Below are 12,915 nucleotides of genomic sequence, written 5' to 3'. Positions count from 1 at the left end.
CCCACCCCTCTCTCCACACATTACACCAAGACCATCCTCACCCCTCTCCCCACACATTAGAACAAATCCACCCCCATCCCTCTCCCACACATTACACCAAAACCACTCAACCCCTCTCTCCACACGTTGCACCAGTACCACCCTCACCCCTCTCCCCACACATTACACCAAGACCATCCTCACCCCTCTCCCACACATTAGAACAAATCCACCCCCATCCCTCTCCCACACATTACACCAAAACCACTCAACCCCTCTCTCCACACGTTGCACCAGTACCACCCTCACCCCTCTCCCCACACATTACACCAAGACCATCCCCACCCCTCTCCCCACACATTACACCAAGACCATCCTCACCCCTCTCCCCACACATTAAACCAAGACCATTCCGACCCCTCTCATTAAACCAGAGCCATCCCCACCCCTTTCTTCACACATTAAATAAAAACCACCCCCACCACTCACATTACACCAAAACCACCCCCACCCCTCACATTACACCACAACCACCACCACCCCTTTCCCCACACATTACACCAATACCACCCCCACCCCTCTCTCCACACATTACACCAAGACCATCCTCACCCCTCTCCCCACACATTAGAACAAATCCACCCCCATCCCTCTCCCACACATTACACCAAAACCACTCAACCCCTCTCTCCACACGTTGCACCAGTACCACCCTCACCCCTCTCCCCACACATTACACCAAGACCATCCCCACCCCTCTCCCCACACATTACACCAAGACCATCCTCACCCCTCTCCCCACACATTACACCAAGACCATCCTCACCCCTCTCCCCACACATTAAACCAAGACCATTCCGACCCCTCTCATTAAACCAGAGCCATCCCCACCCCTTTCTCCACACATTAAATAAAAACCACCCCCACCACTCACATTACACCAAAACCACCCCCACCCCTCACATTACACCACAACCACCACCACCCCTTTCCCCACACATTACACCAATACCACCCCCACCCCTCTCTCCACACATTACACCAAGACCATCCTCACCCCTCTCCCCACACATTAGAACAAATCCACCCCCATCCCTCTCCCACACATTACACCAAAACCACTCAACCCCTCTCTCCACACGTTGCACCAGTACCACCCTCACCCCTCTCCCCACACATTACACCAAGACCATCCTCACCCCTCTCCCCACACATTAAACCAAGACCAATCCGACCCCTCTCATTAAACCAGAGCCATCCCCACCCCTTTCTCCACACATTAAATAAAAACCACCCCCACCACTCACATTACACCAAAACCACCCCCACCCCTCACATTACACCACAACCACCACCACCCCTTTCCCCACACATTACACCAATACCACCCCCACCCCTCTCTCCACACATTACACCAAGACCATCCTCACCCCTCTCCCCACACATTAGAACAAATCCACCCCCATCCCTCTCCCACACATTACACCAAAACCACTCAACCCCTCTCTCCACACGTTGCACCAGTACCACCCTCACCCCTTTCTCCACACATTACACCAAGACCATCCTCACCCCTCTCCCCACACATTAAACCAAGACCATCCCGACCCCTCTCATTAAACCAGAGCCACCCCCACCCCTTTCTCCACACATTAAATAAAAACCACCCCCACCACTCACATTACACCAAAACCACCCCCACCCCTCACATTACACCACAACCACCACCACCCCTTTCCCCACACATTGCACCAATACCACCCCCACCCCTCTCTCCACACATTACACCAAGACCATCCCCAGCCCTCTCCCCACACATTACACCAATACCACCCCCACCCCTCTCGCCACACATTACACCAAGACCATCCTCACCCCTCTCCCCACACATTAAACCAAGACCATCCCGACCCCTCTCATTAAACCAGAGCCACCCCCACCCCTTTCTCCACACATTAAATAAAAACCACCCCCATCACTCACATTACACCAAAACCACCCCAACCCCTCACATTACACCACAACCACCACCACCCCTTTCCCCACACATTGCACCAATACCACCCCCACCCCTCCTCTCTCCACACATTACACAAATACCTCCCTTACCACGGCCTCCCCACATATTACATGCAGGCACTGGCTGGCAAATTTTAATCTGAGGGCCAAGCACACATCAGTGGTCCATCATAAGTAACCCCCAAATCCTTAAAAATAACCCCTCATGATAATTAACCCCCCTCAATCGATTCTGACATTAACCTCTTCAAAATCACTAAATCTCATCATCATAATAACCACTTTATCAACATTAATCTCCCCATCATTAATTAACCCCCAATATTACAAATTAATCCTTTTATAACCATTAGCTCCCACATTATCCCCCTCATAGTCATTAAATCCTTTAGCCTCATAACATCATTTGCCTCTTTATAATCATTTACTCCTTCATCACTATAAATAATTTACACCAACATCATTAAATAATCCAATTTATATTCATTAACCCTGATATTAACTCCCTCGGCCTCATTAAAATTAACCTAACCCCCTCTACATCAACCTCCCACCAAGCACATCACATCCACACTTACCTGTTGCTGTTCCTTCTCCTTGTAATAGTCAGTTGGGAACTGATCACATGTCAGTTCCCCTCTGTGTGCTTTCTCTCCCACAGCGCACCCTGCAGGCCGGAGGTGATACAGCTGTCTGTCAACGTGAGCAGGCAGTTGGGGACAAGTAGTGGCTATGTGCTCTGTGCCAGATTTCTTCTCTCTGGGCGGCAGGAGCACCCCTAAAAGCCCGGTGCCCTAGCCTTACTGATGTTAGACAAGATAAAGCATATGTCTGATTAGTTGCTGAACTTTAGTGCAGATTTGCACCTTTCAGCTATGCTTGTAAATAACTTTAAAGAAAACATATGTGCATAAATATTTAAATGCAGAATTCATACTGTTAGCCGTTCTATCCGAGATCTAGAGCATTGCAGGAAAGAGATCTTCAGATCCCTCCCCAACAGGCTTCGTGCTCCTCCCTAACGAAGTGCCCCACATAGCGGCACTGTACTATACAGCAGCCGCGGCGCTGTCAAAGAAGAATGCGCGGCGGTGCTGTATTGTATACAGCACCGCCGCGGACACTTCTTTGACAGCGCCGCGGCTGCTGTATAGTACAGTGCTGCTGAAACGGAACTGCTACGCATGCACGAGCGCATGCGCAGCAGCTCTCGCTTTTTGTTTTTCTTGGGTGCGGGAGAAACCCCTCCTAAAAATCCTGCGTGCGCCCCTGATTATATCTAGGAACAGGCTTCTGTTGGAGCCGCTGTCCCGACTAATCAATTTTAATGAATTGCCATATTAATTAATTTCTTATTGTTGCGATAAGAAATGATAATTAACTTGAGCTATATGCGATGTGTCATAAATAGACCCTTTAGTCACATAAACACAAAGGGCTGATTTAGAATTGCACGTAAGTTTATTTGTATAATGTAAACATGCATATTTCTGTAAAATTGATTTTCTGCATACGTACATATGTTGTGTCGTTATCTAGAGTTGCATGTATCTTGCACTTATAGCTCCTTACGATTGGACAGTTGAAGCAGGACATTAACGTGTAATTGGAGTTGAGTAAAGAAGTGCAGACACAATCTAAGCCCCCATTTCGGGTACATCTTCTTTTAAAATACATTAGCTACATGACATACATTTTGCACTTACATAAGCCGGGTGCAATTTTTAAAGTTGATAAATATGAAGATTATCACATTTTTGTTCCAAAATAATTTATATAGTTGCTTGACATGCATACTATTCAGAACACTGGAGTGGAAACGCAAGTGTGCAGATGTACCTTACCTCATCTGCAAATGGGGAACCTTTCATCATCATCATCATCATCATTTATTTATTTATATAGCGTCAAATCTATATCAGGCCCATCTGTAGATAAGGTTTTATGATAGAAAAATTGCCATCCGTCTCAGGGATCCCAATTCAAATAATAGAGAAAAAATTGTATTAAGTAAATATATCATGATCATCATCATTGTTTATTTGTAAGGTAGCACTAATTCTGCAGCCCTGAACAATAATTAAAAAAAAATGGCTACTAATAACAAAATAACAAGTAAACATAATAACAAAACATGGGAGTGCAAATACTAATACAACTCATACAAGTACAAATATTCAAGTACAAATTCCATTTGTACAGGGTAAACCGAAGATATATATATATATATATAGAGAGAGAGAGAGCGAAAGACCTCAGTATGGGGCTCAGCAGAGGACAATTGTTAGGCTGTTGTGTGTCCTGCAAAAGGCATTAGGTATGAGACAGAGGGAAAGCTGGAGCCAGACAAGAGAACTGGAGTCTACCAGACAGAAGCTCAGGAGAGTCCTGTACTACATAGAGACAGAGAGAAAAGTTGCAAGCCTAAAGAGAGAGGACCTGATGGAGACGGGCAAGACTGTCCCAGGAGAGCTGGATTCCACCAGAGAGGAGCTCAGGAGTATCCTTTGTTTCTTAGAAAGAGAGAGACCACCATAAGTGGCTGAGTAGGGAACCTCAGCAATACAAGTTTTTGAAGTCGATAAAAATGATGATTATGACATCCTTGCCCCAAATGCATTTACAGCAGGTATAAAAGATATTAACCCCCTTGGACTTCTTCACATTTTACTGTTTTACAACACAGAACCACAATGGATTTATTCAAAAACTATTCCTACTAACCAATATAAAGTACTTGATAATGTGCCAATAAAAATTAAATCCAACCATTTGTCCAAATTAATTGACAACATAACATTTAAAAAAGTGATTGCATTAGTACTGTAGTACAATTCCATGTGTGCGATCTTAGTCTTGTTATATTTGACTCATTTCTATGGTTACATGAGTAGAAAAAAACTGAAGTTACCAAAAGACGACTCAAAAGAAGCAGGAAAGCTTTAAATACCTTAAATACTATTGTATCTTGTATCCAATGGCTCTATGTGCGTTATCTTTGTATGATGTTAGAATTGTAAGCTGCCACTTCATTGTGTACTGTATCTGTATCTATGTATGATGTCACAGCTATGAGTTACACCGCTTATTGTATTCCTGTATAACTTGTCAGGTACTGCTGTTGGTAAGAGAGCATTCTGGATATAAGTTCAATGCTGGCACTAGCCACACTTTTGCACTATAATGGTGGTACTTTTGAACTTAAATTTATTTGTGCTTTGGAACCACAACCTGATTGCACATCCACTTATTTACCTTTAATATCCACCTTGCTATATCTATACTAGATTTCCTCTGACGTATCCAACTTTCTTCATTAATAGGTGCTAACTTTCTTCATTAAAGGTGTTGTATGCCACCGATACAAGGCGGCACCGCCAGAGAGGCTTGGCCACATAATGTTGGGGACATGGCCAACATGGGGCGTGGTTGTGCTTCTTTAGACATGCCATATTGGGGAGATTCAATTACCAGCGATATTACTATAGAAATCTCCACTCATTTTCCAGTGCGAGGAAAATGGGAGGAGATTTCTGTCAAATCTCATCCTCAAAGTGTCTTGCGGACGTTCCTGGAGACACTTCGCGGCTATTTGAATTTCCCCATTCTGTATTATAATGGTGTTACTCTCATCTACCTGTTGTTGCAGCTTTCACAACCTGGTATTGGATTCTTGCACGGATCCTGAAATGTTGGGACCTGTTGGAAAATGTAAATATGGAAAACCAAGCAAAAAGTGAACACTGTACATAATAGATCACACAGTATATAATATATTATAATAAGATATTACATTTATCACACCCTCCCCAGCCACATAATGTCATCCCTCAGGTGCAACACGCCACCACTTAGATATATCTTGCAACTCCTCAGTTATATTATCATGCCACACCCAGGCACATTATGACCCCCTCCAAAACATATTACAACCGCCAAGACACATTATGCCCCCCCCAGACACAATAAGACACCCCCAACAAGACACATTAGGACACCCCCCAACAATGGCTTGTTGGTAGGTAAAAACAAAAAAGGGGTCACAGCACTCATTGTCACTCATTTTGTTTTCATTTAATTCTGAACTGTACAGTATAACGGATTCAGGAACGAGCACTTTTCAGGGTGAAGGTGAAGGGGTCTGTCATGCATGCGCCTGTCGCAGGGCCATCTTTTCCATTTGGCACGATGGGCAGCTGCCCGGGGGCCCCACGGGCAAGGGGGCCCCATAGGTACAGCTCTTAATGAGAATAAATAATCCTGCAAAAGAAAAAAAACTGCAAAAAAAACCTTCAAGGGTCACTGAGCAAGTAGATCTATCTATCTCTATCTCTATATATCTATATCTGTATACATCTATATATCTATATCTATATCTATTTCTAGGGGCCCCGGTGCACTGCTTTGCCCGGGGGCCCATAATGTTGTTAAGATGGCCCTGGCCTGTCGCCAACCTTGTCTGTCTTAAACAAGGATGATCCATTATCTTCAACCTTTTCCATGGGAATACACAAAGATTATAACCTTACATTCTTCTTTAATATTATCTTTTTACTTTGGAGAGCAACTATTTTCTTATATTTTAAAATGAATTTCAGTTTATATCTCTCCCTGTCAATATTTTGCAGCCCCCAAAATCTTGCATCCCTCCCCCCCCCCCCAAAAGTCTTGCATCCTAGACTGCAGCAAAGTCACCCTATTGGATCATGGTAGTTACTGGACCATGGACGTGAAACTGAATTCCCCAGGGTAATAACGCCCTCCAAAAAATGCACCTAGAAGAAAACAGCCCCATGCTCAAAGCACTAGGTCTCTTCCCAAACACACTAGGGGTGGGGTATTAAAGTTTAAAATGTTGGATTATTATTTTTTTTGCTGGTGCACAACAGGTCCAAGCAAACCCTGACATGGCTAAAGTTTTGGGGTATGCTGTGCTTGTGGAACTATAAGTGCCAGCATACTCATTGCTGCCAGCGCATGCTAGCATTTGCAAAACTGCAAGCACCAGAATGCACTGACATCTAGGGCCCCCTGGGGACCTGTATTTCACCTGGAAAAAATACAGTAAAATAAATCCACACGCACTATTGAAAATTTACTTTATTAAAAAAAAAGCCTCACACACACAACCCTGTTTAAAAATAAAAAAAAACATGTGGAGTGAAGAGAACCTGTTCCTAGAGGAGCTTCCGTACAGCCTATTGGCTATTAAACAATACAGAGTGGCTTCTGTATTAGTTAGTAGTGTCTCACCACTAAATACAGTGAGTTACATTGTATCAATGCAGTTAATTGCGGCTAGTAGTGAGACCCCTGTCACGAACCAATACAGAGCGCCTTTCCCACGCTCTGACTAATCACAGTGAAGCTGCTCTGTATTGATTAGATTAGAAGTTGAAGGATCGCTTATATTATAGAATGGAAGAAAATGCATAGAAAATGCACCTTTCAAAGTGTTTGTATTGATAGAAAACAGGACATAGCACTATACAGAAGTTATTGCAGTACAATTAGTTTTGACAATTAGGCTATTTGTTCTGATTGTAATTTAGAACATCATTGTTATGTTTAAGACATGTGCATTATTATATTGTATTTGTCTATTTTACTCATGTTCAGCAAGGGTTCTCCTCGGTACTCTTCTTATTCAGTAGAATCTTTGCCTATACAGTATTTGCATAATTTTCTCAACACTCTGAATAGCATTTGACGACATTAAAGAAAGAGGGGGAAAAAAGACAGTACAGCCCTGGAAAGCTTCACTTTAGTGATTATGGTGACTTATTGTGGGTCGGAAATCCCAGCTCCTTTGATTGCAGAGCTCTGACTGCTATACCATCCCGTAAGCATGGTAAAAATGTTGTTGTAAACTTCAGTGAATGGTTACATACAGATGGGGCACATTAGCTTGGGACAATTATGTTATTGAGCTACACCCTAAGGTGAGGGGGACATGCTCGATCTTGCAGTACTAACCATGCTCATTCAATAGTAAGCCTTGCTTTACAAACTGTGCTTACTCAATAGTAAACCTTGTGTTTTGCAGCACAGTAATGGGCGAGCAGTATGATCAATGCACCATGTGACAGGTGTTTGATTATACTGTTTGTCCCAAACAACTGTGCTCCATCTGTAGCAACCAAAGGGTAAAGGCTGTGTGCAACCTGGGGGTTTTACTGTATGTTTAATGCATTTATTTTTCTTCTGATGGCTTATAAAACAGTGTGAGTAAAATGCAGAGTAAAACCATGAAGGAAGTCTACTTTCAAGATGTACTGAAAAGCTTATAGTAAAAAGGCAGAATAAGTGTGGGAGAGGATGAAGGAAAATGCTCGAGGGGGTAGCTGAGGATTTTCTACTAAAATCCTACACTTCAAAGACAGTGATTAAATACCTCTTATCCAACATAGTAAATACATAGGAGTTAGCAATGATTCAAGGTTTGTTAAATAGTATTTTTTTAAAGGGAAAAAACATAGCTATCCACAGTCTGTATGGTTCTAGGCAACATTAAAGAAAGAAGGTACAGGTAACAAAATATGAAACACCATTGTTCTTTGGCTTGATGAACACAGGCATTATATTAAACACACTTCAAAGCAGTTCTTATACAAACAGAATGTTATTTATTTTTAGAGATCTTTAAAGAATGTTTTATATTACAGTGCTTGTGAAATAAAATTAAATATGAGAGCTTGAGTCCACTGGAATTGTTATGGAAACTATAGTAGGGACATAGACATGTACTATGGAAAAAGACAGAAATTGGATAATATCAAAATTATCCTGGCATTCTTAGATTAAATATGCAAGATAATTGTACATATACTTGGCAGGCACATTGAGCCTGCATGATGAAGTGAACATGAATGGGAATTGTAAAAGGAATGAATAATCCTTATGAAGAAGTGTCAACTATATAAGTTTCATAGTGAATAATTGATAGCCCATGGAAACAGTATGTACTATTTTATTACACTGGATGATCGCATCTCTACTGGGCCCACTCTTCATAGAGATGAATGATCCTTATTGCATTCTTACTTGTGCAGATGCAGCTTACCATGTGGTGATGTAAAGTATGTGCATGAGCTTACTAGTGTATATTGCAATGAGCTAACATGTAGTTTGCTAACCCACTGAACTTGGCTTTTAGACAACCATAGGATTAAAGTAGAATTCTCTCTATTGGTTGACTCTGCAGCATTAACCAATAGACCTCACTTGCCAATAGACAACATTAATAACATATTCCTGATAGTATCAATGAATACAGCCAACTAGAGTAAAAATCCAGTTAATATTTAATTATTTAATTACAAAAAAACCATGAAATATACACATCAGACAATAGATCAAAAATTAAATATTCTTGAGTAAAAAAAATGCAGTAAATGTATTAAAAGCAAGAGAGAAAATAAGTTTATTTTTCTTGAAAGCAATTGTTAGATTTTATTTGACTCAAATGGTACATTTTATCACCTCCCGTATTATCAATGTGCATATAATCAGCTTTATAAAAGGAAGTACATAAACCTTTAGCATTTGCTTGAAATGCACTTACCCAGGTAAAAATCACTTCCTAGTGACAGCAAAGGGTAATGTATTGGATACAAATGACAAGAATCTATATTATATACTGCACTTGTGTATGCATACACTGTTGTTTATGGAGGCAGACCGAAATAAAAAATCTATGTTAATTATGCAGCACTGAGTCTTTAAAAAACACCCGGTATTTGAATTGCTCTCATGCATACATTTAGAATACAACATCCTCCTCGGAATAAGCCTATTATAAGTTAATTGGTCTTCCTTGACCTGAAATCTACTCCCCCAGGAGACCTACTGGAAGTGGTGAATTCAATGAGCTGAACTCTTGTCAGCTGTATGATATTGCTTGTTTGGCAATATGCAGAGATTACTTACAAAGGAGAGGACGAATGATATTTATTTATAGATCAAGGCTCACGAAATCTTGATTTAATGGGCTAATGGTTTTAGGCCAGATTGGAAAGTTATCACCCATTATACAGAATGCGTATTATATCATCTAGCTGCTGCAGAACCTCTTAAGGAGGAAAACTGAGAATGGCCACAATAACCAATACAGATGGGGGCTTATCAATTTACATTCAGCTTTTCTTTTCAAGAGTTTCTGAATGAGTAATACAATTTCACTTACTGTGTTGACCAAGTGGCGTGTTTGATGATCTTTCTATACACTCAGTAATAAACATATTGGACATTGTAAATAATTAATCTGATCTAATTTCCCATCTTGCACATCAGTCTGTTCAATTTCCAACAGGCTTTATTATGGTCCCTTTGGATTCCAGGTTAGTTAAGCATTCCAGTCCATGCCAGTAACACGCTGTAGTCGTGAGACAAAGGTCCTTGGATGAAGACATATTGGTCAATTAAAACATGCTTGATTGTGTAAATTCCAGTACTCCAGATAGATTCATCACCGCTGTCTAGAGAATAGGTTTCTGAATGCATTGTTATAATTTTTGTTAAAGGCAGTATAGATCAAAGGATTGAAGAAAGAATTTGAGTACCCCAACCATAAAAATATACTTTTCCAAATAGGGGGAATGTCACATGAACACAGAGGGTTAATCAGCTCAGTTATAAAGAAGGGTATCCAACAAAGAACAAAGACCCCAATGAGGATGCCCACCATGAGAGCAGCTCTTTTCTCCTTCTGCTCCCTCCATGTTTCCCCATCTGTTTGGAAAGTGACAGTGGCGTGGCGGACTGTGAAGACCATTTGAGGTTGGGTAGATGCTTCTTTAACCTGTCAAAGGCATATAGAATGGTCAGGATCAGACACCAAAAGCTCATTATTACTAATATAGAATTTAGTACCCTGATTATCAGACTTCACACTGGTGGGGAGGCAAAGTGCAGCAATATGAAAGCAAATGTTACTCTCAAGTATTGCAGATATATGCGCTCAGTGGGAAGTCTGAAAACATGAATGGCATTTACCATGAAATACACACAATGTTATTAATTCATTTGCTGTAACTATAGCACCATTATGTACAATTATGTACAGAGATAGTGTTATATTGTAACAAATAGAAAAAGCAAGTTGGATACTCGTTTTAGCTAATAATGTAATACACAGGCATACACACACAAAGCCACATATGTGTGCATTTATTTGCAGAAAGTGTATGATACTGAGAATGTATGGGTAGATTGATGAGTCCCACACCTGTACTGTAGGTGTTTTGTATCATGCATGTGAAATGTAAATTCATGTATAGAACAATATACAAAATGAAATGTACATAAAAGTATAGTTCAATGTGCCAATGAACTAGGCAAAGCATCATTTGGGTCACTGGGTAAGCAAAGGTGAAAACAAAAACGATTGAGTAAAAATGAAGAGTGGACCAACCTCAATCACTTCTGGCATTGGGGTGATTGTGTTTGTCTTCTTTGACCCAATTCTGAATTTAGCAGCTTTGTAGATTTTCCAGTACACAAAGAGAACCACACAAAGTGGAAGATAAAAAGCTCCAAAGGTGGAGAAGATTGTATAAGAAGGATCCTGACTAACCTGACACTCTTCATTCACCTCTGAAAACGTTTCTCCCCATCCAAAGAGAGGGGACAACGAGATAACTGCAGACAGCAGCCAAGTCAGCAGTATCATGATGTTAGAAATCCTCTTTCTAGTCTTGAGGGTGTATTCCAGGTGTCTTGTGATGGACCAGTACCTGTCCAGAGCAATAGCCGTCACATTCCAGATGCTGGCCGTACAACAGAGGACATCAAAGGAGATCCAGATGTGGCAGAGTATTCTGCCCAACCTCCATCGCCGGTCATTCAGCTCATGAACCAAGCTTAGGGGCATCACTAAAGCAGCTACCATCACATCTGAAATTGCCATAGATGCCACCAAATTATGAGGAACTCGATGGAAAGTTCTTACTCTCAAGATGGTAACTAGCACTAATACATTCCATAGGAAGGTGGCAATAACCAGCATAGCCAGTAGAGTTAAGATGAGGACGCTGAAGATTGACATGCGATACTTGTTCGAGTTATCTGACCCTGAGCTCCCGTTAGCAATCACTGTGACGTTCCATTCCATCCTCATCTGTGGTACCATGAGAAATTACCCAGAAGAAACAGATGAGCCCTTCTTAATAAAAATCTCCATCCAAGAGATGGTAGCACGTAAGTCACCAGCATACCAGACAGCCGGACCATGCTGCTATCACCCAGTGAGGATTCCTGGCAATGTCAAGCTGCACAGCTTGGCACAAAGTTTGGACAAGATCCGTGCCCATCCCCTGCACAGACATGATATCAGCTTCCCAGACTTCTTGCCGTCGACAGAAATATGAACATCGAGGAAACAGAGAGCAACCCATTCACTTCAGCCTTCAATTCAGAGCTGTCTACAGTCGTTTAGTCATCACACTCTCCGGATCTCACGCATGAGCGCTCTTCATTAATAAGATACAGGAGCCAGGTGACAGACAGAAGTAAGGTTAGCACCTCGTCATGGACAAATCAGGAGACACTGATGACACCGAGCAGATGCTCCGGGATTCAGCCCAACCTCCACAATCAGCGTGTAAGCTGAGCTCTGGAGTGTGGGATGGGTGAGCCGAGCTTTATAAAGGGGGGGGGGGGAGATGGTTATTACGTCAAAGTATTCCCAGCCTCCCAGCAATGAGACACTTGACACTGTCATTAACAGACACCCCTAGAATGAGACATAGTTACCTGTTTCTCTTCCCGATATTACTGTCAGCTGCACATTCACGTCTCTCCAGTGTGAGCTGCGTGAGGACATTGCACCAGCTTAGCTTTCTATACTGTACAATCTGTAGCCAAGTTCATACACTAGTAGAATATACAAAAATACCGCTCCCACGCCCTAATACATAT

The 12,915-nt window shown here is 41.8% G+C and overlaps 1 protein-coding gene across 1 annotated transcript; it reads right to left on the bottom strand.

Annotated features, from left to right (window-relative positions):
- Positions 1 to 9,281: 9,281 nt before the first annotated feature.
- Positions 9,282 to 12,593, bottom strand: HTR5A (5-hydroxytryptamine receptor 5A). The gene is made up of 2 exons (XM_075211238.1): positions 11,411 to 12,593; positions 9,282 to 10,798 (listed from the first exon to the last, which is right to left on the bottom strand). The coding sequence occupies exons 1-2, from the start codon at positions 12,125 to 12,127 to the stop codon at positions 10,466 to 10,468; spliced, it is 1,050 nt and encodes a 349-aa protein (XP_075067339.1). The 5' UTR covers positions 12,128 to 12,593; the 3' UTR covers positions 9,282 to 10,465.
- Between the last annotated feature and the right edge of the window lie 322 nt (positions 12,594 to 12,915).

This window comes from Mixophyes fleayi, chromosome 5 (assembly GCF_038048845.1).
Source record: "Mixophyes fleayi isolate aMixFle1 chromosome 5, aMixFle1.hap1, whole genome shotgun sequence".
NCBI classification, from domain to species: Eukaryota; Metazoa; Chordata; class Amphibia; order Anura; family Limnodynastidae; genus Mixophyes; species Mixophyes fleayi.
The sequence above is the reverse complement of the archived record's forward strand: the minus strand, read 5'-3'. Positions and strand labels throughout refer to the sequence as shown.